The sequence below is a fragment of the Oryctolagus cuniculus genome, chromosome 5 (genome assembly GCF_964237555.1).
Source record: "Oryctolagus cuniculus chromosome 5, mOryCun1.1, whole genome shotgun sequence".
In the NCBI taxonomy this organism is placed as follows: Eukaryota; Metazoa; Chordata; class Mammalia; order Lagomorpha; family Leporidae; genus Oryctolagus; species Oryctolagus cuniculus.
The window spans coordinates 39798823-39822027 of record NC_091436.1 but is presented as its reverse complement, the minus strand read 5'-3'; the positions used below and the strand labels follow the sequence as shown (position 1 = coordinate 39822027).

Below are 23205 nucleotides of genomic sequence, written 5' to 3'. Positions count from 1 at the left end.
AGTAACAGCAATTCTATTAATTTCTGTCAAAAGACAGCACATTCAGCAGTTTAGCCGTAAGTTCTTATTATAGAGCGACTACCCCTCTATTTCTCTGTGTTTCTAATAAACTTCTGTATTTTTGTTATGTTACTAGAAAGATTTCATGAGTGTCGAGCTCACTGATGGACACATAAAAGTCAGCTATGATCTGGGTTCAGGAATGGCTTCCGTTGTCAGCGGTCAAAACCATAATGATGGGAAATGGAAATCATTCACCTTGTCAAGAATTCAAAAACAAGGTGAGTTTTTGTTGTAATAATGCAGCATGGGCCTTAATCATGCTATCCAAAGCACCCATGAACCTAATCAGGAGAAGGACCTTTTCTGTAATTTTAGCTACTCACAAGTTCTGTGAAAAATGGATACAGTCATTTCTTTGGCTTAGATTCTGGGTAGTTTGGATTAAAGATGATTGATTGAAGAGCCAAATGGTTCTCTGTCATTTTCTTTTGAAACTGAGAGCTTAATTTGAAAGCATAAAACTGTCTTATGACTTGTAAAAAATATATTCTATAATTGGTTTGGAAAATGTTGTGTGCTTATCTTTTCCCCTTCTTTGGCCAAGATGTTTCCTTTAAAGCGACCCACAGTAGAATTTGGAGAGGTGGTAGGACGTGGGGTTATCAGTTCCTTGTTCCTTAAAAATCTCAAAAATTAGTATGAGTGCAAATAAATAATAATGTGTCATCTCTCTAGTTCTGTGACATTTTAAAAACATTTTCATAAACATTATTTCATTTGATTATACGTAAGTTAAGTATTTTTTTTTCTGGTGTTAGAAAAATATGCACTTAAGCTTATCTCTGGTCACAGATATGTACATATATATATACATATAGAATGTTTATGCGTGTATAGTCTCATTCCAAGACAGAAATTCAAGCCTATTAGTTCTTATACTTATTACTATTTAAGCATAATTCCCCTAATTCTGTGCATTACAGAATTACCAATATGTGCAACTGAAACTCTGATACTTCCTGCTAGTATAAATATACCTAATTAATGTAGACATTGCTAATGTGCTACTTCATGAAAATTCAGATTTAAGTGTACATTGTCTTTCCTTCCTGGATTTGACACATAGCTGCAAGTAGGCACCTGCACCTACTAAGTACTGCTATGCAAAAATAAATTGAAGTCTAAAACAAGTCCATGCCTTCAAGGAACTTATAGTCTGATGGGAAGATTGACAAATGTGATGGTTAGAGGATAGAAAACTAATTGCCATGATAGGAGCCTGTATAGTAGGCAGCAGTCTGAACAGACATAGAAATCAGGCAGAGTTCAGCTTCCAAGGGAGGCCCTTGAGGCACAAGTATGAGGTGAAGAGTGAAGGGGCTGAAAAGTAGGTATGGACATTGCAGAGCAGTGAAAACTGTGTGCAAGCCCGGAGCCATCATAGAGCAAAATATATCATTTTCCAACTGTATTTCCTTGGAATACTAAAAAACCTGGAGAAAATTTTCAACTGGAAGAAAAACTAAATTTGTCCTTCTGTAAATTGGAATACTACTACATACATTGCTTCCGTCTAAGAAGGGTTCAGTGTACATTTGCATGTTTCAGGCGCTCTATGATTGCTCAGTAAGAAGAAGGTTTAACTCTTTGAACCAGCAAGTCCGAAACCTCTGCAGTCACAAAAATTCTTCCATTCCAACACTACTGATACACTACTAATGTTTTCCTCTGGGAAATACAAGTATACTTCAAAAAGTTCATGGAAATTTGAATTAAAGAATACACTTTAGTGAGCAAATTTTATGAAATATATGCATATAAGTGTTCTTCTAAGGACATTAAAAATATTATGGAAAAGCTAGACATTCATTTCAAAATTTTCACAAAAATAAAATCTTTGAACTCCATTTTCCCTTTAACTGTATGAAGTACCTTCATAGCTTAGTTATTACAAGTGAATCCATAGGCTAAATGGATAAATGTTGGCAGAAAATTAGATGGGACTAGTCTGTGAAAGGACTTTATGGGATAGGTGAATGAGTTTCAGCTTTTTCCTGAAAGCTATCAGGGATTATAAGAGCTTTAATCAAATATGTGACACCATCAGATTTGTGCTTTAGTAAAGTTTCTGCGGCAGTAGCTTGGAGGGTAGATTTGTGACCATTTTGAATGCCACCGCAGTCTGTAGCAAACCAGGCAAAACGTGAAAGGAATGAAAAATAAGTCCATAGTCACAAGAATGGAGAGGGAAGAACAGATTTGAAAGAGATTAAGCATCTTGAAAGTAAAGAGCTTTGTGATACACTTGATATGGAAGCTAAGTTAAAAGAAGTATCTGGAATTCTTTTCTTATATAACAAGAATATATCAGTGCTAGTCACAAAGCTGTTGAATACAGGAAAAAGAAGACGTTTTCTGCAAAAGAGGCTGTGTTCTGTTTTGGACATGTTGTATTAAATGTGCTTTCAGTACCTTGAGCATGAAAGCTGTGGAATTGGCAGGCAATTAGTTAAATGTATTTGAGTATCAGTAGAGTTCTGAGAGAGAGATGGGTAACTAGAAATCATCATCGTATTCTAAAGAGTTGTCTCTGAATAGCAGTAAGAAAAACCAAGCAGTTAAATCTAGAATAAGGTTTTACAAAGCTCTGGAGTATACATGTATTGAACCAGTCTAGTAAAGGGAGAGTCCATAAAAGGGGCTGTAAGCAAATAAGAGGGAGGAGACGTGAATCCTTGTATCATAGAAGCAGGAAGTGCTCAAGGAAGGTAAACACGAAGGAATGCATTGTCTTTGGAAATACAGAGGTCGTTGAAGACCTCTGCACGAATGGTGGTGTGATCACAGAGAGAGCCAACTGCCAACTAGTAAGGACAAAGGAGCTGTGGGAAATCCAGCACAATAAGTACAGATGGATTCGGAAGGAAGTTTGGCTCTGAAATCCAGAAGAAAGGATGATAGTTAAGAAAAGAGAGAGTTGCAGGGCAGAGATGGTGAGGTGAGGTACCATCTCGTTTCTCTCCATCGACTCCCAGAACATAGTAATTACTCAGTAAGTATTTATTAAATGGAAGGACCACTGACTCTTGATTATGGTTGGAGGCTGAGGAGGATGTGTCAGTAAAAGGAAGCAATTAGAAGTATCTATTTAAAAAAAAATGGTGGTGGATGTTATAGCATAGATTCTTAGAAAATCTGAGACTAAGGGAAGAAGTTAAGGTGAGAATTTAAAAGCATGGGATGGGATTTTGAGATAATTCTCCCCAGATGCCCTATTTTTTTTTTCTTTGAAATTGGAGACAGAAGATTGAGAGTAGGCAAAGGAGAGAGGTAATAGAATATCAGGTTTAAAGAAAGAGGGAAAAAACCAATGCACTTTTTGGAGAAAACACACACTCAGCTGACTAACCTAGTGCTCTAAACTCTATCATTAATAAAGGGTTAAGCAAATCTGTAGCTTAAAGAGCAAGGATGCAGTGATTCAACAATTTAGGAGAACAGTTTCCATAAATTGGCACTTCCTTGGGAATACTAATTTTCATAATCACTCTGCTACCTAAATTTTTATTCTATCAAAAGAAATATCAAAAATATATGTTGTAGGAAACAATATTAGTCAAAGGAAAAAAATAATGTATAAACTTAAGTAGTTTCAAAATGTCTCAAGTTTATTATAACCCAAACATTCTATCAATTCAGAAAGTTCCTCCTCCAACTGGTCTACTTTTTCCAGATTTTACCAAACTTATGTTGTTACTACTCTGTGATTTAAGAAATAGGAAAAAAAAAAAAAAACATTTCTTTATCTTAGCCTGTTCAGTGTCACCTGTTCATTCCTGTTCTCTGCTTCTGTTCTTTTGACACAGTTGGGTGATATCCACTCTTTTGTGTGTGTCCTCCCTGGTCTTCAAATTGACTCTAGGCTCACAATGCTTTTTGCCTTCCTGTTTGCTCCTATCAAATGTACCAGTCATTCTCACTTTTAGTTTAAGTCTAGATGTCATGAAACATCTTCTTTCCTTCTCTCATGTGTCTCTAGGCATTGCAATTTAAAAAAAAAAAAATCCATTAATTCCCAGGACGTTCAGTTGTTTAAAACTTTGATTATTATTATTATTATTATTATTATTTGGACAGGCAGAGTGGACAGAGAGAGAGAGAAAGGTCTTCCTTTTCCGTTGGTTCACCTCCCAAAGACCGCTGTTGCTAGTGCACCGCGCTGATCCAAAGCTTCTCCTGGTCTCCCATGCAGGTGCAGGGCTCAAACTTGGGCCATCCTCCACTGCACTCCCAGGCCACAGCAGAGAGCTGGACTGGAAGAGGGGCAACTGGGACAGAATCTGGCACCCCAACCGGGACTAGAACTGGTGTGCCAGCACTGCAGGCAGAGGATTAGACTATTGAGCCGTGGCGCCGGCCTTAAAACTTTGATTCTTACATAAGGCTGAGAATTTCTACCTTCTAGCCTGTGTTTGGTCCCTGGTCTTTGAAATATCTGTTGCCTCACCAGCTTCTCAAGTCAAATTGGCAAAATTTTTATTACAATAAAATCATAGCTGTTCCATTTTTCTATTTCTATTTTAAAATATCTAGTATATTTTCTATAAAAAAGAAAAAAAATAAGCCATAATAGAAGCAAAGGTTATGAACAAATAATTGACAAAAGAGAAACAAATGCATTCTTCTGTAGTTGAAAATGCCATCTCAATAGAAGACAAGAATTTAATCATTTACCTACAGTAACAATATTCCAAAAATCACACTTAAAAGGATGAAGTCTAAATTAAAAAATTGTGTGGGGAATCATCTTGCTACCTGCTCTGGTAGGATTAGCTCTCATAAGACACTGAACACATAAATTGTACAGGGCACAGTAAACACTATGGTAGACCCCAGAGAGGTGGTACTCTCTGAACTCTAAGACACGTTTGGGAAATTGGAAGCAGCTATAAAAGTAAAGATATATAAAAGCATGGATTTGTGGGGAAATTGTACTTGGTTTGAATTGAAGTTTAAGTTTCAAAGTAGTGGTGGAGGATAACTCTGACAAGGATCAGATCACAGGAGACCTTATGAACTCTTAAAATAAGAGTTTAGAATTATTGTAATGAGCCAATGGAGGGTCTTAAGTGCAGTTGTAACACACCATCATCAAGTGTTAATCTGAGTGTCAGCTTGGAAGAGAGATTTTTCAGAAGACCAAACTAGAGGTAGGACCAGTTAGGCACAAAGATAGTCCACAAAGAATATGAATTATGATTGAAAAAGGAATTGCCCTGTGATCTGGCCTCAGGGAAATATGAAATAAAAAACAAAATATGCCTTCATTATGAAGTTATTAGAATGTCTAAAATTTAAAATTGACTGTAGCCAGTGCTGACAATGATGTGGAACAACTGAATGCCTTGTAAAATTTTGTATTATTTATTTGAGCAACAGAAATACATTGAAGAGATGGAGAACCCCCCTCCACTGGTTCCCTTCACACATGCCCCAAACAGCCAGGATAGGCCCAGGGCAAAAGTCTAGAGCCAAAGAAAGCTTCCTCTGTCTCCAAAGCTGGAACAAGGAAATGAACCCAGGCACTCCACTGTGGAACACTGACATCTTGAACACTAGGCTAAATACCCATTTCTGGAACTCTTAATATGCTCCTGGTGAGAATGTAAAATGGCACAATAATGTTAGAAATAGATTGGTGGTTTTCTTTTTCAAAGTTTAAACATACATCTATCATATGCACTAGCCATCGCACTCCTTGGTATTTACCCATGACACATGAAAGAAAATATTTGTACAAAGACATGCTCTAGAATGTCCCTATTATTCTATTATTTTTAGTACTTAAGCATCACATATAAAAGTAATATAAGTTTCCATCAACAGGTGAACGGATGTATAGTCATGCACTGTATAATGATGTTTGGCCAATAACAGCCTACATATACGACAATGATTTCAAAAGGTTTTAATGGAGTAGAAAAAATTCCTATCAACTGGTATTTGTGCTGCCTTTACAATATTTAAATAGAATTTTATACATAAATACCATTATCTTACTATGGTATTCACCACAATAATATACTCTTTAGGTTTGTAGCTCAGGAGCAATAGATTATACTATCTAGTCTAGGAGTGTAGTAGGCTATAACCTCTGGGTTTGTGTAAGTACACACTGTGTTATTCACATAACCATAAAATCACCTAGAGACATATTTCTTAAGATGCATCCTTGTTGTGAAGTAGAAAAACTGTACTTATATTCATGCACTCCAATACTGCTCAGTAACAAAAAGTAGTAAACTATTAATATATGTACAAAATGTTAGAGTGAAATAGAGCAAAGAGAAAGAACATTTATATGAAATTGTGTAGAAAACTACAGCCACAGAAAGCAGATAGAGGCTTGCAGAAAAGGGTAGGTATGGAAGGGCAGGAAAGAGCATATAAAGAAGCAAAGAGGGGTGAGGATTGTGGTGCAACAGGTTAAGCACCTTTTATGATGCCCATATCACATATTAGAGTGCCTGGTTCAAGTCATGGCTGCTCCGCTTCCAGCCCCAGCTCCCTGCCAATGTGCCTAGGAGACCACAGATGATGGCTCAATTACACGGGTCATTGTCACCCACGTGAGAGACCTAGATGGAATTCCTGACTTCTGGCATCACCCTGGTCTAGCCCTGGAGCTGAAGGCATTTGGAGGAATGAACCAATGGATGGAGAATCTGTCTCTCCCTCTCTCTGCCTTTCAAATAATGAAATATTTTCAGATGAACAAATTATAGTATGTTAGTTATTCCTCAGTAAAACTTTTTTTAATTGGACCAGATATTAGAGTTACCTAAGAACAGAACATAGTCAGGATACTGAATAATGAAATATGAATAATGAAGAGAAAGTTCTGTGACTTTCTAGTTTAGCAGTTTCATGAAGGGTCATACTGTGACCAAATGAAATGAGAAACTCAAATTTAAGAGTGAAGAGATAATAATTTTGGTTTGGAATAGGATTAGTTTGAAACACTGCAAGAAATAAGATATGGCATCTCATGTTGAATGTGGACTTTTAAGCAAAAATCTAGTCCAAGCATAAATATTTTTAAGTCATCAATGTATTATAAGAATATATAAACTTCAGTTTAACCACATGGTTAAAACATGGAAAATGGACTAGTCAAAGGACATTAGGGAAACTCACATTTCAGACATGTTGGAAGACACAGTGTCGTCTAGAAGGAAGTTGAGAACAAGAGATAAGCAAAGCTAGAGAGTTTGGTGTTATGAAAGCCAAAGAGGAAATGTCCTAGATGGAATGACATGCTAGCAGCTTCAAACACTATATAAATTAACATGAGGGCCAAAAGGAGTTCACTGGAGTTTCACATAGGAAGGTCCCTAGGGTTAGCAAGATCAGAAGCCACAGAGTGGTCAGATAAGAGCTGCAACAAGGGTCCAGCTGTGTAGGTTCTAGCTCCTTTGTGAGACCAGATTGGTTGTTTTACATGAATTATTCTCTACTTGCTTGCAAGAACGCTGTCCCGGGCTGGCGCCGTGGCTCAATAGGCTATTCCTCCGCCTGCGGCGCTGGCACACCGAGTTCTAGTCCCGGTCGGGGCGCTGGATTCTGTCCTGGTTGCCCCTCTTCCAGGCCAGCTCTCTGCTGTGGCCTGGGAGTGCAGTGGAGGATGGCCCAAGTGCTTGGGCCCTGCACCCCATGGGAGACCAGGAGAAGCACCTGGCTCCTGGCTTCGGATTGGCGCAGCACAGGCCGTGGTGGCCATTTGGAGGGTGAACCAATGGAAGAAAGACCTTTCTCTCTTTCTCTCACTGTAACTCTACCTGTCAAAAAAAAAAAAAAAAAAAAAAAAAAAAAAAAAAAAAAAAAAAACACTGTCCCTTGAAGTTCAAATACAGTCTTTCAGGGGAGCATTCCTTATTTTCCTTGAGAGCCAGTTGGTAGAACCACAGTTACTGATGTACCCTATCCCCTGAATACATTGATTTGAAACAAAGTTGAGAAAGATTATTAGATTTTCAATAGATTAAGACAGGGATGAAAAGAATAACCAAAGAATAAACAACTTATAACAACTCAAAATTGAGTATAAAATCCTACTGTGTGATTATTTGATAAAACCCTTATCTCCCTGCTTACCCATAAAAATGCCTGAAGTCATCAACTTTGAAGTTTTGTGTTAACAACTTATGTTCATATCCAGTCAGGAAAAGAAATAGGGCAAGAAACTAAAGTGAGTGTGAGCATTTCATAGCAGAACCTCCTTCATCATAATCCCACATGAAGGATGGAATAAAGTCAGTAAAAACACACTACCCTGCACCTGTCTCTCTGCCAGAGTTAACTCTTGGGCCAGTATGTTTCAATTCCATTGTGCTGCTGCTGTTTAATCATTTTTCCCTAAAATGATTTTTCAAAATGCATATATTCACTCAGGGATAAGGAGAAAAACTACCTCTCATTACTGGCTTGCCTGAGATAGAAAAGCAGAATCTCATTTTCATAGACATTATTAAAATACTCACCAGGTTTGTAGAGACTATGTTCATGTTCTAGTCAACAGCCCCATAGGAAAACTTTTGATCTGGATACAAAGAAAAATACAAAAAAAGTTTTAAAAACAACTTTTTAAATCTTTCTTTTAGCCACCAGTTCAATCAAGGAGATAGATGTATATGAAATTAACTATGTCCATGAGAACTATTAAATAAATGTATGATGTTAATGTGTGTGAAAGGAATTGGATTGTTAAATCTTAACTTGATAAATGGTTTTAATAGTACAATAATTCTTGTCAGGTATCCTTATTGTTTGATTTTACAAAAATCTGAAGAGTTGAAAAGTTAATAGCTTTGAATGTTTTATTCTGGTCATTTTTTGTGACTTTGTAAATCTTATTGGAAAGGTAGGACTACAAAGCACAATGGAATTTTAGAATTTCTAAAATATATCTCTATTCCCATAGAATATTCAATCTAAAAGATAATGGGTTGGGGGGAAATAATAATATTCCAGGTTGAAAGAGTTACATAGAGAGAGGAGAGCCAGAGAGGGAGAGGTCTTCCATCTGATGCCTCACTCCCCAGTTGGCCGCAATAGCCGGAGCTGCATCGATCTGAAGGCAGGAGCCGGGAGCTTCTTCCAGGTCTCCCACGCGGATGCAGGGGCCCAAGGACTTGGGCCATCTTCTACTGCTTTCCCAGGCCATAGCAGAGAGCTGGATCGGAAGTGGAACAGCCAGGACTCTAACCAGTGCCCATATGGGATTTGATCAGTTTATGATGTATATATATATATGTGTGTGTGTTGAAATGTTGCACTGGAGGGGCGGAGCCAAGATGGCGGAATAGTGAGGGCGCGCACCGATAGTCCGGGAGAATTTAGTTTAATAAAAGGGGAGTTACGGTAGCCGCAGAAAATAGGACCAAACAAAAATTGCAGGGGAAACCCTTCTGAATGGAGCAGGCGTGAATCGGACGACCTACTGGGAGAACAAGGTCGCCCACCGCACGGAAGCAAAGTCGCGGGACCCAGCCGCAGAAGCCCCAGGGTCTGCGCGACAGTGCTCCAAGGAGAGTGCACGCCACACAGAAAACAGCGGGGAGACTTGAGACGCTCAGGGCTCCGAGTCCACACGTCGGCGCTGGAAGGGGAGGTGAGCTCAATAACCCGAGACATTGGTGGGGAAACGGGGGTCAGAATCTAGAGGGGGGCCGGAAAGTGCAGCAAACTCACTACCGGAAAGAAGGAAAAAAAAAAGCTTCGGGGTTTCTCTTCCCCCTAACCTTGCAAAGGTTACAAGCCTGCAAGACTTGAAGAATTCCCAAGAGACAAAGAGCAGGCCTCCTCTTTGGATTTACATATCAGTGGGGGAGAGTTAAGGAACTGAGTCACTACAATTCAGTAGCCTAGGCAACCCAGTGGGAGTCCAGAGGAGCCAAAGACTGGAAGCTAAATACCATCAATTCTGCACAGCCCTGCCCTGCAGTGTTACTTACCCCCTGAATAAATAAAATAAATAAATAAATAAAAAGAGAGAGATTTACCACGCATAACCTGAGGGTGTCACCTTTGCACACCCTTAACCTGGAAGAACCAGGCAGAGCTCTCAGGCCCCACCCATCTCAAGCCTCCAAGGCTCCTCCAACAGCAGGCAGTCCACTTAACACGGACACAGTATAAAAAAAAAAAAAAAAAAAAAAAAAAGCGCACAGTGACGCAAGAAGAATTAACTATGCCGAGTAACAAACACAGAAATAGAGGGAGCAAGATCAACGATGACACTATGATGCCTCCAAATAAGCAAAACACCCCAAGCCAAGAGTATGAAGATGATGAGATAGAAGAAATGCAAGATACAGATTTCAAAAAATTTATGATAAGAACATTTAGAAGTTTTCAAAAGCAAATCCTTGAACTACAGAAATCCTTAATGGACAAGATTGAAAATCTTTCTCGTGAAAATGAAATTTTAAGGAAGAGTCAAAATGAAACTCAGAAACTAGTAGAACAGGAAAGTGTTATAGTGAAGAGAAATCAAAATGAAATGAAGAGCTCAATAGATCAAATGACAAACACATTAGAAAGCCTTAAAAACAGAATGGGTGAAGCAGAAGAGAGAATATCGGACTTAGAAGATAGAGCACAGGAAAACATACAGTCAAACCAAAGAAAAGAAGAGGAAATTAGAAACCTGAAAAATATTGTTGGGAATCTACAGGATACTATTAAAAAAACCAACATTCGAGTTCTAGGAGTTCCTGAAGGCATGGAGAGAGAGAAAGGATTGGAAGGCCTTTTTAGTGAGATACTAGCAGAGAACTTTCCAGGTTTGGAGAAGGACAGAGATATCCTAGTACAGGAAGCTCATAGAACCCCCAATAAACATGACCAAAAGAGATCCTCACCACGACACGTGGTAATTAAACTTACCACAGTGAAACATAAAGAAAAGATCCTAAAATGTGCAAGAGAGAAACGTCAGATTACTCTCAGAGGATCTCCAATCAGACTCACAGCTGACTTCTCATCAGAAACCCTACAAGCTAGGAGGGAATGGCGAGACATAGCACAGGTGCTAAGAGAGAAAAATTGCCAGCCCAGAATATTATATCCTGCCAAGCTCTCATTTGTGAATGAAGGTGAAATAAAGACCTTTCATAGCAAACAGAAATTGAAAGACTTTGTGGCCACTCGTCCGGCCCTGCAAAAGATACTTAAAGATGTGCTACACTCAGAAACACAGAAACACGGCCATCAATATGAAAGAAGGGAAAGGAAGAACACCTACCAGTAAAAGAGCATGGGAAGCTCAAAGCATATACTAGAAAATATTTCCGGGAAAATGGCAGGGCAAAGTCACTACGTATCAATTGTCACATTGAACATTAATGGTCTGAATTCTTCAGTTAAAAGACACCGTTTAGCTGACTGGCTCACAGAACACAACCCAACTATTTGTTGCCTACAAGAAACACATCTCTCTAACAAAGAGGCATGCAGACTGAAAGTGAAAGGTTGGAAAAAGATATTCCATGCCAACAGAAACCAAAAAAAAGCAGGTGTAGCCATATTAATATCAGACAAAATAAACTTTAATACAAAAACTGTTAAGAGAGACAAAGAGGGACACTATATAATGATTAAGGGTTCAATTCAACAGGAAGATGTAACTATTATAAATGTATATGCACCTAATTACAGGGCACCGGTCTATTTAAAAGATATGTTAAGGGACTTAAAGGGAGATTTAGATTCCAATACAATAGTACTGGGGGACTTCAATACTCCACTCTCAGAAATAGACAGATCATCCGGACAGAAGATCAACAAGGAAACAGCAGATTTAATTGACACTATTGCCCAAATGGATCTAACAGATATCTACAGAACTTTCAACCCTACATCTACAGACTTCACATTCTTCTCAGCAGCGCATGGAACCTTCTCTAGGATTGATCACATACTAGGACATAAAGCAAATCTCAGCAAATTTAAAAGAATTAGAATCATACCATGCAGCTTCTCAGACCACAGCGGGATGAAGCTGGAAATTAGCAACTCAGGAAACCCCAGAAAGTATGCAAACACATGGAGACTGAACAACATGTTCCTGAATGAACACTGGGTCATTCAAGAAATCAAAAGAGAAATCAAAAACTTTCTGGAAGTAAATGAAGACAACAACACAACATATCAAAACTTATGGGATACAGCAAAAGCAGTATTGAGAGGCAAATTTATAGCAATAGGTGCCTATATCAAGAAATTGGAAAGGTACCAAATAAATGAGCTTTCAGCGCACCTCAAGGACCTAGAAAAACTGCAGCAAACCAAACCCAAATCTAGTAGGAGAAGAGAAATAATTAAAACCAGAGAAGAAATTAACAGGATTGAATCCAAAAAAAATTACAAAAAATCAGCCAAGCGAGAAGCTGGTTTTTTGAAAAAATAAACAAAATTGACACCCCATTGGCCCAACTAACTAAAAAAAGAAGAGAAAAGACCCAAATCAATAAAATCAGAGATGAAAAAGGAAACGTAACAACAGACACCACAGAAATAAAAAGAATCATCAGAAATTACTACAAGGACCTGTATGCCAGCAAACAGGAAAACCTATCAGAAATGGATAGATTCCTGGACACATGCAATCTACCAAAATTGAACCATGAAGACATCGAAAACCTAAATAGACCCATAACTGAAACAGAAATTGAAACAGTAATAAAGGCCCTCCCAACAAAGAAAAGCCCAGGACCAGATGGATTCACTGCTGAATTCTACCAGACATTTAAAGAAGAACTAATCCCATTTCTTCTCAAACTATTCAGAACAATCGAAGAAGAGGGAATCCTCCCAAATTCTTTCTATGAAGCCAGCATCACCTTAATCCCTAAGCCAGAGAAAGATGCAGCACTGAAAGAAAATTACAGACCAATATCCCTGATGAACATAGATGCAAAAATCCTCAATAAAATTCTGGCCAACAGAATACAACAACACATCAGGAAAATCATCCACCCAGACCAAGTGGGATTCATCCCTGGTATGCAGGGATGGTTCAACATTCGCAAATCAATCAATGTGATTCACCACATTAACAGACTGCAGAAGAAAAACCATATGATTATCTCAATTGATGCAGAGAAAGCATTTGATAAAATTCAACACCCTTTCATGATGAAAACTCTAAGCAAATTGGGTATAGAAGGAACATTCCTCAATATAATCAAAGCAATTTATAAAAAACCCACAGCCAGCATCCTATTGAATGGGGAAAAGTTGGAAGCATTTCCACTGAAATCTGGCACCAGGCAGGGATGCCCACTCTCACCACTGCTATTTAACATAGTTCTGGAAGTTTTAGCCAGAGCCATCAGACAAGAAAAAGAAATCAAAGGAATACAAATCAAGAAGGAAGAAGTCAAACTATCCCTCTTTGCAGACGATATGATTCTGTACTTAGAGGATCCAAAGAACTCTACTAAGAGACTATTGGAACTCATAGAGGAGTTTGGCAAAGTGGCAGGATATAAAATCAATGCACAAAAATCAACAGCCTTTGTATACACAAGTAATGCCATGACTGAGAAAGAACTGCTAAGATCAATCCCATTCACAATAGCTACAAAAACAATCAAATACCTTGGAATAAACTTAACCAAGGACGTTAAAGATCTCTACGATGAAAATTACAAAACCTTAAAGAAAGAAATAGAAGAGGATACCAAAAAATGGAAAAATCTTCCATGCTCATGGATTGGAAGAATCAACATCATCAAAATGTCCATTCTCCCAAAAGCAATTTATAGATTCAATGCAATCCCAATCAAGATACCAAAGACATTCTTCGCAGATCTAGAAAAAATGATGCTGAAATTCATATGGAGGCACAAGAGACCTCGAATAGCTAAAGCAATCTTGTACAACAAAAACAAAGCCGGAGGCATCACAATACCAGACTTCAGGACATACTACAGGGCAGTTGTAATCAAAACAGCATGGTACTGGTACAGAAACAGATGGATAGACCAATGGAACAGAATTGAAACACCAGAAATCAACCCAAACATCTACAGCCAACTTATATTTGATCAAGGATCTAAAACTAATTCCTGGAGCAAGGACAGTCTATTCAATAAATGGTGCTGGGAAAACTGGATTTCCACGTGCAGAAGCATGAAGCAAGACCCCTACCTTACACCTTACACAAAAATCCACTCAACGTGGATTAAAGACCTAAATCTACGTCCTGACACCATCAAGTTACTAGAGAACATTGGAGAAACCCTTCAAGATATTGGCACAGGCAAAGAATTTCTGGAAAAGACCCGGGAGGCACAGACAGTCAAAGCCAAAATCAACTATTGGGATTGCATCAAATTGAGAAGTTTCTGTACTGCAAAAGAAACAGTCAGGAGAGTGAAGAGACAACCGACAGAATGGGAAAAAATATTTGCAAACTATGCAACAGATAAAGGGTTAATAACCAGAATCTACAAAGAGATCAAGAAACTCCACAAAAACAAAACCAACAACCCACTTAAGAGATGGGCCAAGGACTTCAATAGACATTTTTCAAAAGAGGAAATCCAAATGGCCAACAGGCACATGAAAAAATGTTCAAGGTCACTAGCAATCAGGGAAATGCAAATCAAAAGCACAATGAGGTTTCACCTCACCCCGGTTAGAATGGCTCACATACAGAAATCTACCAACAACAGATGCTGGCGAGGATGTGGGGAAAAAGGGACACTAACCCACTGTTGGTGGGAATGCAAACTGGTTAAGCCACTATGGAAATCAGTCTGGAGATTCCTCAGAAACCTGAATATAACCCTACCGTTCGACCCAGCCATCCCACTCCTTGGAATTTACCCAAAGGAGTTTAAATTGATAAAGAAAAAAGCGGTCTGCACCCTAATGTTTATTGCAGCACAATTCACAATAGCCAAGACCTGGAACCAACCTAAATGCCCATCAACGGTAGACTGGATAAAGAAATTATGGGATATGTATTCTTTAGAATACTATACCGCAGTAAGAAACAACGAAATCCAGTCATTTGCAACAAAATGGAGGAATCTGGAACACATCATGCTGAGTGAAGTAAGCCAGTCCCAAAGGGACAAATACCATATGTTCTCCCTGATCGGTGACAACTGACTGAACACCAAAAAGGAAACCTCCTGAAGTGAAATGGACACTATGAGAAATGGTGACTTGATCAGCATAGCCCTGACTGCTAATGGACAACTTAATACATTATCCCTCATAGTATTTTTTTTTTGTCTGTTCTACTTAATATGACTGGTTTAATTCTGTAATTATCACACAGTTATTCTTAAGTGTTGAAAATTAACTGAAATGTGATCCCTGTTAAACATAAAAGTGGGAATAAGAGAGGGAAGAGATGTATAATTTGGGGCATGCTCGGGCTGACTTGCCCCAAATGGTAGAGTTGGAAACATACTAGGGGATTCCAATTCAATCCCATCAAGGTGGCATGTGCCAATGCCATCTCACTATTCCAAGTGATCAATTTCAGTTCACAATTGATCATAATGAAAGGACTAAGAGTCAAAGGGAGCACATAAACAAGTCTAGTATCTGCTAACACTAACCGATAGAATAAATAAAGGGGAGAGTGATCCAACATGGGAAGTGAGATACTCAGCAGACTCATAGAATGGCAGATGTCCTAAATAGCACTCTGGCCTCAGAATCAGCCCTAAAGGCACTCGGATCTGGCTGAAAAGCCCATGAGAGTATTTCAGGCATGGAAAGCCAAGACACTCTGGCAAAAAGATCTCTGTGAGTGAGATCCCAGTGGAAAGAACAGGTCTTCAAAGAGGGAGGTGCCTTTCTCTGAAGGGAGGAGAGAACCTCCACTTTGACTATGACCTTGTCTAAACAAGATAAGAGTCGGAGAACTCAAGGGGCTTCCATAGCCTTGGAAACTCATGACTGGTGCATAGGGAGATTACTGATGCCATAAACAGGAGTGTCAATTTGTAAAGTCAACAACAGGAGTCACTGTGCACTTACTCCTCATGTAGGATCTCTGTCCTTAATGTGCTGTACACTGAGGCTTAATGCTATAACGAGTACTCAAACAGTATATTTCACTATGTGTTTCTATGGGGGTGCAAACTGTTGAAATCTTTACTTAATGTACACTAAACTGATCTTCTGTTAAAAAAAAAAAAAAAAGAAAAGAAACTATCAATTCCCAACTTGACTCTCACTGGGATTAAACATGACAATAGGTCTGATCTGATTTCATCATCATTTAAAAAAAAATCATCTATTATTTTTCACTTTATGTTTCTGTGTGGGAACAAACTGTTGAAATCCTTACTTAAGGTATACTAAGCTGATCTTCTGTATACTAAGATAATCGAAAATGAATCTTGATGTGAATGGAAGGGGAGAGGGAGTGGGAAAGGGGAGGGTGGTGGGTGGGAGGGACGGTATGGGGGGGAAAGCCATTGTAACCCATGAGACGTACTTTGGAAATTTATATTCATTAAATAAAAGATAAAAAAATAAAAAAAATAAAAAAAAAAAAGACTGATCAAGGAAAAAAATAAAAAAAAAAAAAAAAAAAAAAAGAAATGTTGCACTGTACTGTCGCTCCCCCTCTTCACGGAGGAACGACACAGGACCCTGCGTTGTTCTTTTGTCTGCTCGGCCCTCCCCGGGTTTGCTGCTGGTTCTTCCCGGGTTGGCTACCGACCCTTCCACCTCCGTGGAAGGGCAGTTCCCCCTGCCACTTTCCCCACTTCCGCGGGGGAGCGGCACACCGCCGGCCGGCTCTCTCGGGGGCTGCTCAGGTGTTCCTTCAGCTAGATGTTCCTGGTGCATGTTGTCTCTCTCCTCCTTTATAGTCCTCTTCCACCATTCCCAACTCTGCTACCCACACGCCGAGTACGCTGCTCTCCTCCAATCAGGAGCAGGTCCTGCTGCTTATTGGTTGAACTGGAGGCAGCTGCGTAGAAGCTGTTTACTCCTCTCCCAGCACCATATTGTGGGAGAGCAGATGCATAGAATAAGTCTTAATTCCAGTAACAGTCTAGTCCGAGTTGCTCCCCACACTGTACCACATAAAATATGACGAATATTACATATCAGAGATTCTTAAAAAATGATGAAAACATAAGGGAAGAAAATCAATGAGCTAAGGAAGTCTCATCTACTTTCTAAGCAATGCATTTTAAACAGAGAAGTGCCTTGCTTCTGTTGTATTTCTATTTCTGAATTCTTTAGCATCACCATATCATAAATACTATGAGAGACCCAAGAGAAAGTCCATTAGGCATGAGGACTCTCACAACAGTTGGCCCACCAGGCTAAAATGTAATTCAGAGTAGATGTGAATCCTGTCATCTTGCAGAACCAAGCATCGCTATCCTCTGCTTCCCTGTACAACCTTATCATACAGGATGTGTAATGTGCTTTGCAGATGAACCTAAGTCCCAGAGTGCTGTAGATACTGAAATTTATAGCAAGATTCACATATATATAATTAATTTTCTCATTCCTAATTAGGTATCAGTCTCAACATTAAGATCTTCATTTATTTTTGACCTATTTGTGTCATAGAAAACTATACTAAATGATTCATTGACAGCCATCCAAAATTGTATTATTTTATCGTCATTAGTTGGCTTTCATTGGTGGTCAAGTAATTACTTTCATGGTCATTTGTGTATAGTTCAATATTTTATTGATATTGTTTCTGTAATTATTAAATGGATAGATATAGTACATGTGCTTGAGAAAGTCAGTGCTAATTTGAGAATCAAGCTAAATTTATCTTGGAGTAAGTGGTTATATAATATGGTCGATATTTCTCTAATAAAGGTTTTCTTTCTCCTTTGCAGCCAACATATCAATTGTAGATATAGACACTAACCAGGAGGAGAACTTATCAACATTTTCTACTGGAAACAACTTTGGTCTTGACCTGAAAGCAGATGACAAAATATATTTTGGTGGTCTGCCAACACTGAGAAATTTAAGGTAATTTAGTACATGTTTAAAGCTAAGGATTAAATTTCAATTAAATGGCCACTCTGCTCACTGGAGTTTTGAAGTTTAATTACAATAGGAATGCCATATAACCTTTAGTTACAGAAAGCCCTAATCAAAGAAATCATCTTGTGTGTTAGAATAGCATCAGGGTTTAGAAACTAAAGGATTAATTTGACATCTTTGTTGAAGAGATGGATTGGAATCACTGTTTCCCTTATATGCACCTGCTGAAAAGAATTATGAAAGTAATTAAAGGTGGAAGCCAGAGTTGGATGTAGATCTTGTAATTGCTGTTCTCTTTGCATATTCACTGGAGATAATGGCACTCTGACATTGCTTAGTGTTCTGAAAATTAGTCAGTGTTCCAGGATACTGTGCATGTAACCTATTTTATTGCTAAGCATTAGCAGCATAATGGCAAATTGGAACTGTCCCATATGCCTAATACTAGAAACGTATTAGTTATTCTCAAGCCCATGCCAACATTTGTGTTAAAATTTCACATATGCTTTTTATTTAGAAGGATGGGAGACACATTTAGCTCATGATTTAGTTAAGAAAATAAAGTAACCAAAAATGTCAGAATATTTCATATGGTGTTTAATTGACTGCTTGTTATAAAACGTAAGACCTAAAACCCATAGTACTTGGTACTCAATAAATGTTAGTTGAATTTAATTAGAATGGAGATAAATGATTTGGTTAAATCATAAGCGTTTACTACAAACACAGACTACCATGTTTTTAATGAGTATAAAAGCCATGTCTAGGTGTTTCCACTCCAAAAACACACAGTGCATTTGGAGAAATCTCAGAATAGCATAGTTGAGAAGTATGATGATCAGTTATTTCTGTATCTCTCAAATAAGCAGTATAATTTTAGTCTCATTTTTTGCCAATTACCGTGAAGGCTGAGGTTTTCTCTTCTCCCCAAGCATAAACTGGTTACAAGAGCAGACAATTGTCTACCAAACTTTCCAGGGTATAACTTGGTGAGTTTTAAGGTACAAATAAACTGGCTGTGCCTTCATCTACATTATAATGTATTTGTGTTAATAACATAGGTTGAATAGTGATATGGTTATTATTTGCAAGTCTATTTATTAAATAGTCATTCAGCACATGTTTGTTGAATATCTACCATGTGGCAAGCATTATACTAAATAGTGATCTAGTAATTGTTCTGGTTTAAGATGTACTTTGCAAGGTCATTAACAATTAAAGCCAAAACAAGACTATCCAAACCTGGCTTCATTTATTCTACTGGTGGTGCTAATTATCATGAAGTAATTTTTAGGAATTATCTACAAAGGTAAACAAGTTCATCTCATTGTGATAGATTTAATGTGTTAGCTGGTTTGCAGACTATATGCCTAATGAATCTATCATTAGACATTATTTTCAGAGTATAGATCTTCAAAATTATAATACCATGGCACATTTTTTCAAAACAATCTCTAAACACCTGTTTGTGACTGATAAAACAAGCATCCAGAGTTACTTGTTGTTTTTCCCATGCTCAGAATATTATTTTAATATATTGATTGTTAAGCTGAAGTTCTTTGAGAGGTAATGCTTATGCTTCTCAAAAATACTGAATAGTGACATTTGTGCATTTTCCTAATCATTAGCTCGATAAAAATAAATCTTAAGTACATATTCCCACATAAAAATTTTCTAAGAGAATTGGGTGGGAAATGGTCACAATTTTGATTCTAATTTCACTACAGTAAGAGTATATGCTGTTTTCTGTTCTATTGTGGTGGTTTTTTTTTTTTTTTGCATTCTTTCCATTAAAGACCACTTTGAGATGATTTTTGAAAGATTCATGATTAAAGCTTATTGTTTTATTCAATGACAATGCAAATGTAAGTAAACTGTTTTTGTTTTTTCTCTTCCCTGTGACCTAGTATGAAAGCAAGGTAACATTTTACAATTTATGCATGCCTTCAAGTGCATGGACCTTCTTAGATACAGAAGCTATGCAGAGCAGAGCAACACCTATGCAGCTTTACTCATAGAACATTTCACGAGCAAGTAATGCGTTCTGGGAGAATTCTCATGTTGCTCGTCGCTTAAAAGATGCTGTTGCTTACCCACCAACAACTGGGCTGCGGTTGGAGTTACTTCACCAGCAGCGATGACAGACTTGCTCAGCTTACCTGTTCAACCACCTGCGCACAGTGCCCCCTGGTGGCCAGCAGCACATGCTCTAAAGGGAGCTGGTCAAATTCACGAGCACAGCCTCTTTCTAGGAAACGGACAGAAGAGGTCTCTGGGGTTGAACCCCAGACTCTGCCCCCCACCCCAATTCCACGCTGTCTGCTGACCAGTTCACCTGTGCTCCCCGAATGCTTACTTCTGCCTTGCTGCTTTTTGCAGGCCTGCAGATATGCAAACATTTGCACGCCCTTTGCACCTCGTATCAAAGCTGCTTATTTATTGCCGTTATTACTTGGAATTTGCTATGGAACCAAATGAAAGGAATCTCTAAAAATACTTTATGTTAACAATGATAAAGTTTGCAGAAAGTCCCCCTAGCTTCTCAGAAGCATTTAAATTCTTGTTTGCAGCCAGGCATTAGCAAGAATTAGCAGCTTGTGTGAGCGGCTAATCAAACCCCAGAAATGTGCAGGGTTGGTACACTCTGGCCAGAGCTAACGCTTGGCATCTTGGCATTTCAGCCTACGTGTGCCAAATTTCTGAAAAGGAGATAATGAGGCTTCACTGATCCAAGAAATTTTTAAAGCAAAGGCTAGATTTTTAATATTAGAAACTAGAATACATGGAAATGAAAGTTGGGAAAAATAAGCCAAGCTGTTTTATCATGATATAGTTATAAGACCAGTGGCACTATGCTTGCTGAGGTGACCAAAAGGCAAAGCTGGTTTCAATGAAAATATATGCCCATCAGCTTTGGGGTGACACAGTGTAGCTTTGGCATTTTGCCTTTGAATGGTGACCCTCAGGAAACCGAGGCCTCTGATTGCCTTTAGGAGTCCAGTCACCATATGTCATGATTTATGCCCTGATTTTCATAATGTGGAATTTGCCTTACCCTTTGAAATAGTTCTTTGGGTTTCCCTAGAACAATGAACTTGCACAAGTGATTTGCTTTATTGATAGGAATAAACTCTGGGAAAATTGTGTTAAACGATGAAAGTGAACACAACAAATGAACCTCACCCATTTCCTTTGACTTTTACAAGAAGCATATAAGATCCTCCCTCTCCATTTGTGCATGCCCTTCATCATGATCAACTGACCACACAGAATGAGAGGACTTTGGGAAGAGGAGAAAATATTCAAATAAAATAAGGAAGTTCCACAGAGAAAGGAGGGGGGTGGGAGGGAGGTGGAACACAAACCTGACATGAAATCAATTGCCTGATACACATTGCCAGGGCCTGATTTGCTTTCCTACCTGTTTTTCTCATGCCATGTGGTTTTTATTAAGATGAAAAAGAGAAACACAGAAACATCATGGAACAATGAGAAGAGAATTAATCATTACCTTATCAAAAACAATTGTGTGCTGTTGAGTGGATGGTTTTTATGGTTGCTTATTTATGCTGCATAAAATAATAGCTTTTTACCCCTGTTCACCTTCACTCTTCAATACAGTAGCCAACCACTAGCTATGTGGTTATTGGGAAAATAAAGTTACATGCCAAATATTCAATTCCTCATCGACATAACCTACATTTCAAGTCCCCATAGCCACATGTAGTTAGTTACTACAGTTACTAACTGTAACAGTGCAGAACAGGACACCACAGAATGTTCTATTGCAAAGCACTGTTATAAAGAAGTATCATTTACTACCTGCTAACTTATGTTTATGGAGCACTTACTATTGCTATGCTATTCACTCATGTTTCAAAATTTCATAACTTTATTTTCATGCACATTTCACATATAAGGACACAGTCTTAGTGAAGTCAAGTCGTTGGTATAATTGTCACACCATAAACCAGAGCAACATGCTTGTGCAAGGGCTAGTGCTTTATTTTCCAACATGGCAACAGATTGGAAAATGAAGCCCTTTTTACCTTCATTGTCCTGCTTTAAGAAACAGTAAGTGGGGCCAGTGTTGTGGTGTAATGAGCTAAACTGTTACCTGCAATGCTATCAACCCAAATTGGAGTGTCCACTTCCAACCCAGCCCCTTGCTGAGGCATCTAGGAATGCAGCAGCAGATGCTCCAAGTATCTGTGCCCTTGACACCCATGTCGGAGACCTGGATGGAGTACTAGGCTCCTGACTACAGCCTGGACCAGTCCTCCTTCTCTCCTTCTCCCTCTCTGCCTTTAACATACATACATAAATATTTGAGAAAAGGAAACAGTAAGCAATACATAAGTATTCAAGTATAGTTTGGGTATAGGTATTTTTCAATCTTATTGGGAAAATCCAATGTATATATTTTGCAGTTGGTTACTTTGTTATTATTTCAATATAGAATACAGACTTTAGGATCAAACTGTTAAATTTTGTTTTAATTTAGAAGCAGAGAGACATACATATGGATAACTCCCCAAATGCCTGCAACAGCCCAGGCTGAAGCCAGGAACTCAATGCACGTGTTCCATATGGGTGCCAAGGATCCAACCAGTTGAGCCATCACTTGCTGCTGCCCAAGGGTCTGCATTACTAGGAATCTGTAATTGGGAGTAAAGCTAGGACTTGAACTCCAGCACTCTGATATAGGATGCAGACATCCCAACCAGCAACTTAGCCACCAGGCCAAATGCCTGCTCCCCCAAAGTCTTAAAGAACTATTTTCTTTTCAAAATGAACATTTCCATATTTTTTAATCAAGATTTTAAAAACATTTGTATAGATATTTTGTGCTGCTTACACAATTGTCTGCTCTTCAGTGAAAAAAGAAACACTTGTTTTATTTGGCACATGCATTATTATTATTATTATTATTATTATTATTATTATTTTTGGACAGGCAGAGTGGACAGTGAGAGAGAGAGACAGAGAGAAAGGTCTTCCTTTGCCGTTGGTTCACCCTCCAATGGCCGCCACCGCCGGTGCACCACGCTGATCCGAAGGCAGGAGCCAGGTGCTTCTCCTGGTCTCCCATGGGGTGCAGGGCCCAAGTACTTGGGCCATCCTCCACTGCACTCCCTGGCCACA

At 38.6% G+C, this 23205-nt stretch overlaps 1 protein-coding gene across 2 annotated transcripts in view; it reads left to right on the top strand.

Moving 5' to 3' along the window:
- Nucleotides 1-23205, top strand: part of LAMA2 (laminin subunit alpha 2) — a 707630-nt gene that overhangs the window by 642410 nt on the left and 42015 nt on the right. For both annotated transcript variants that reach the window (XM_070073612.1, XM_051855341.2), the window contains exons 50-51: nt 137-281; nt 17907-18045. In XM_070073612.1, coding sequence (XP_069929713.1) covers nt 137-281; nt 17907-18045 — 284 coding nt within the window. The remainder of the gene's footprint in view (nt 1-136; nt 282-17906; nt 18046-23205) is intronic.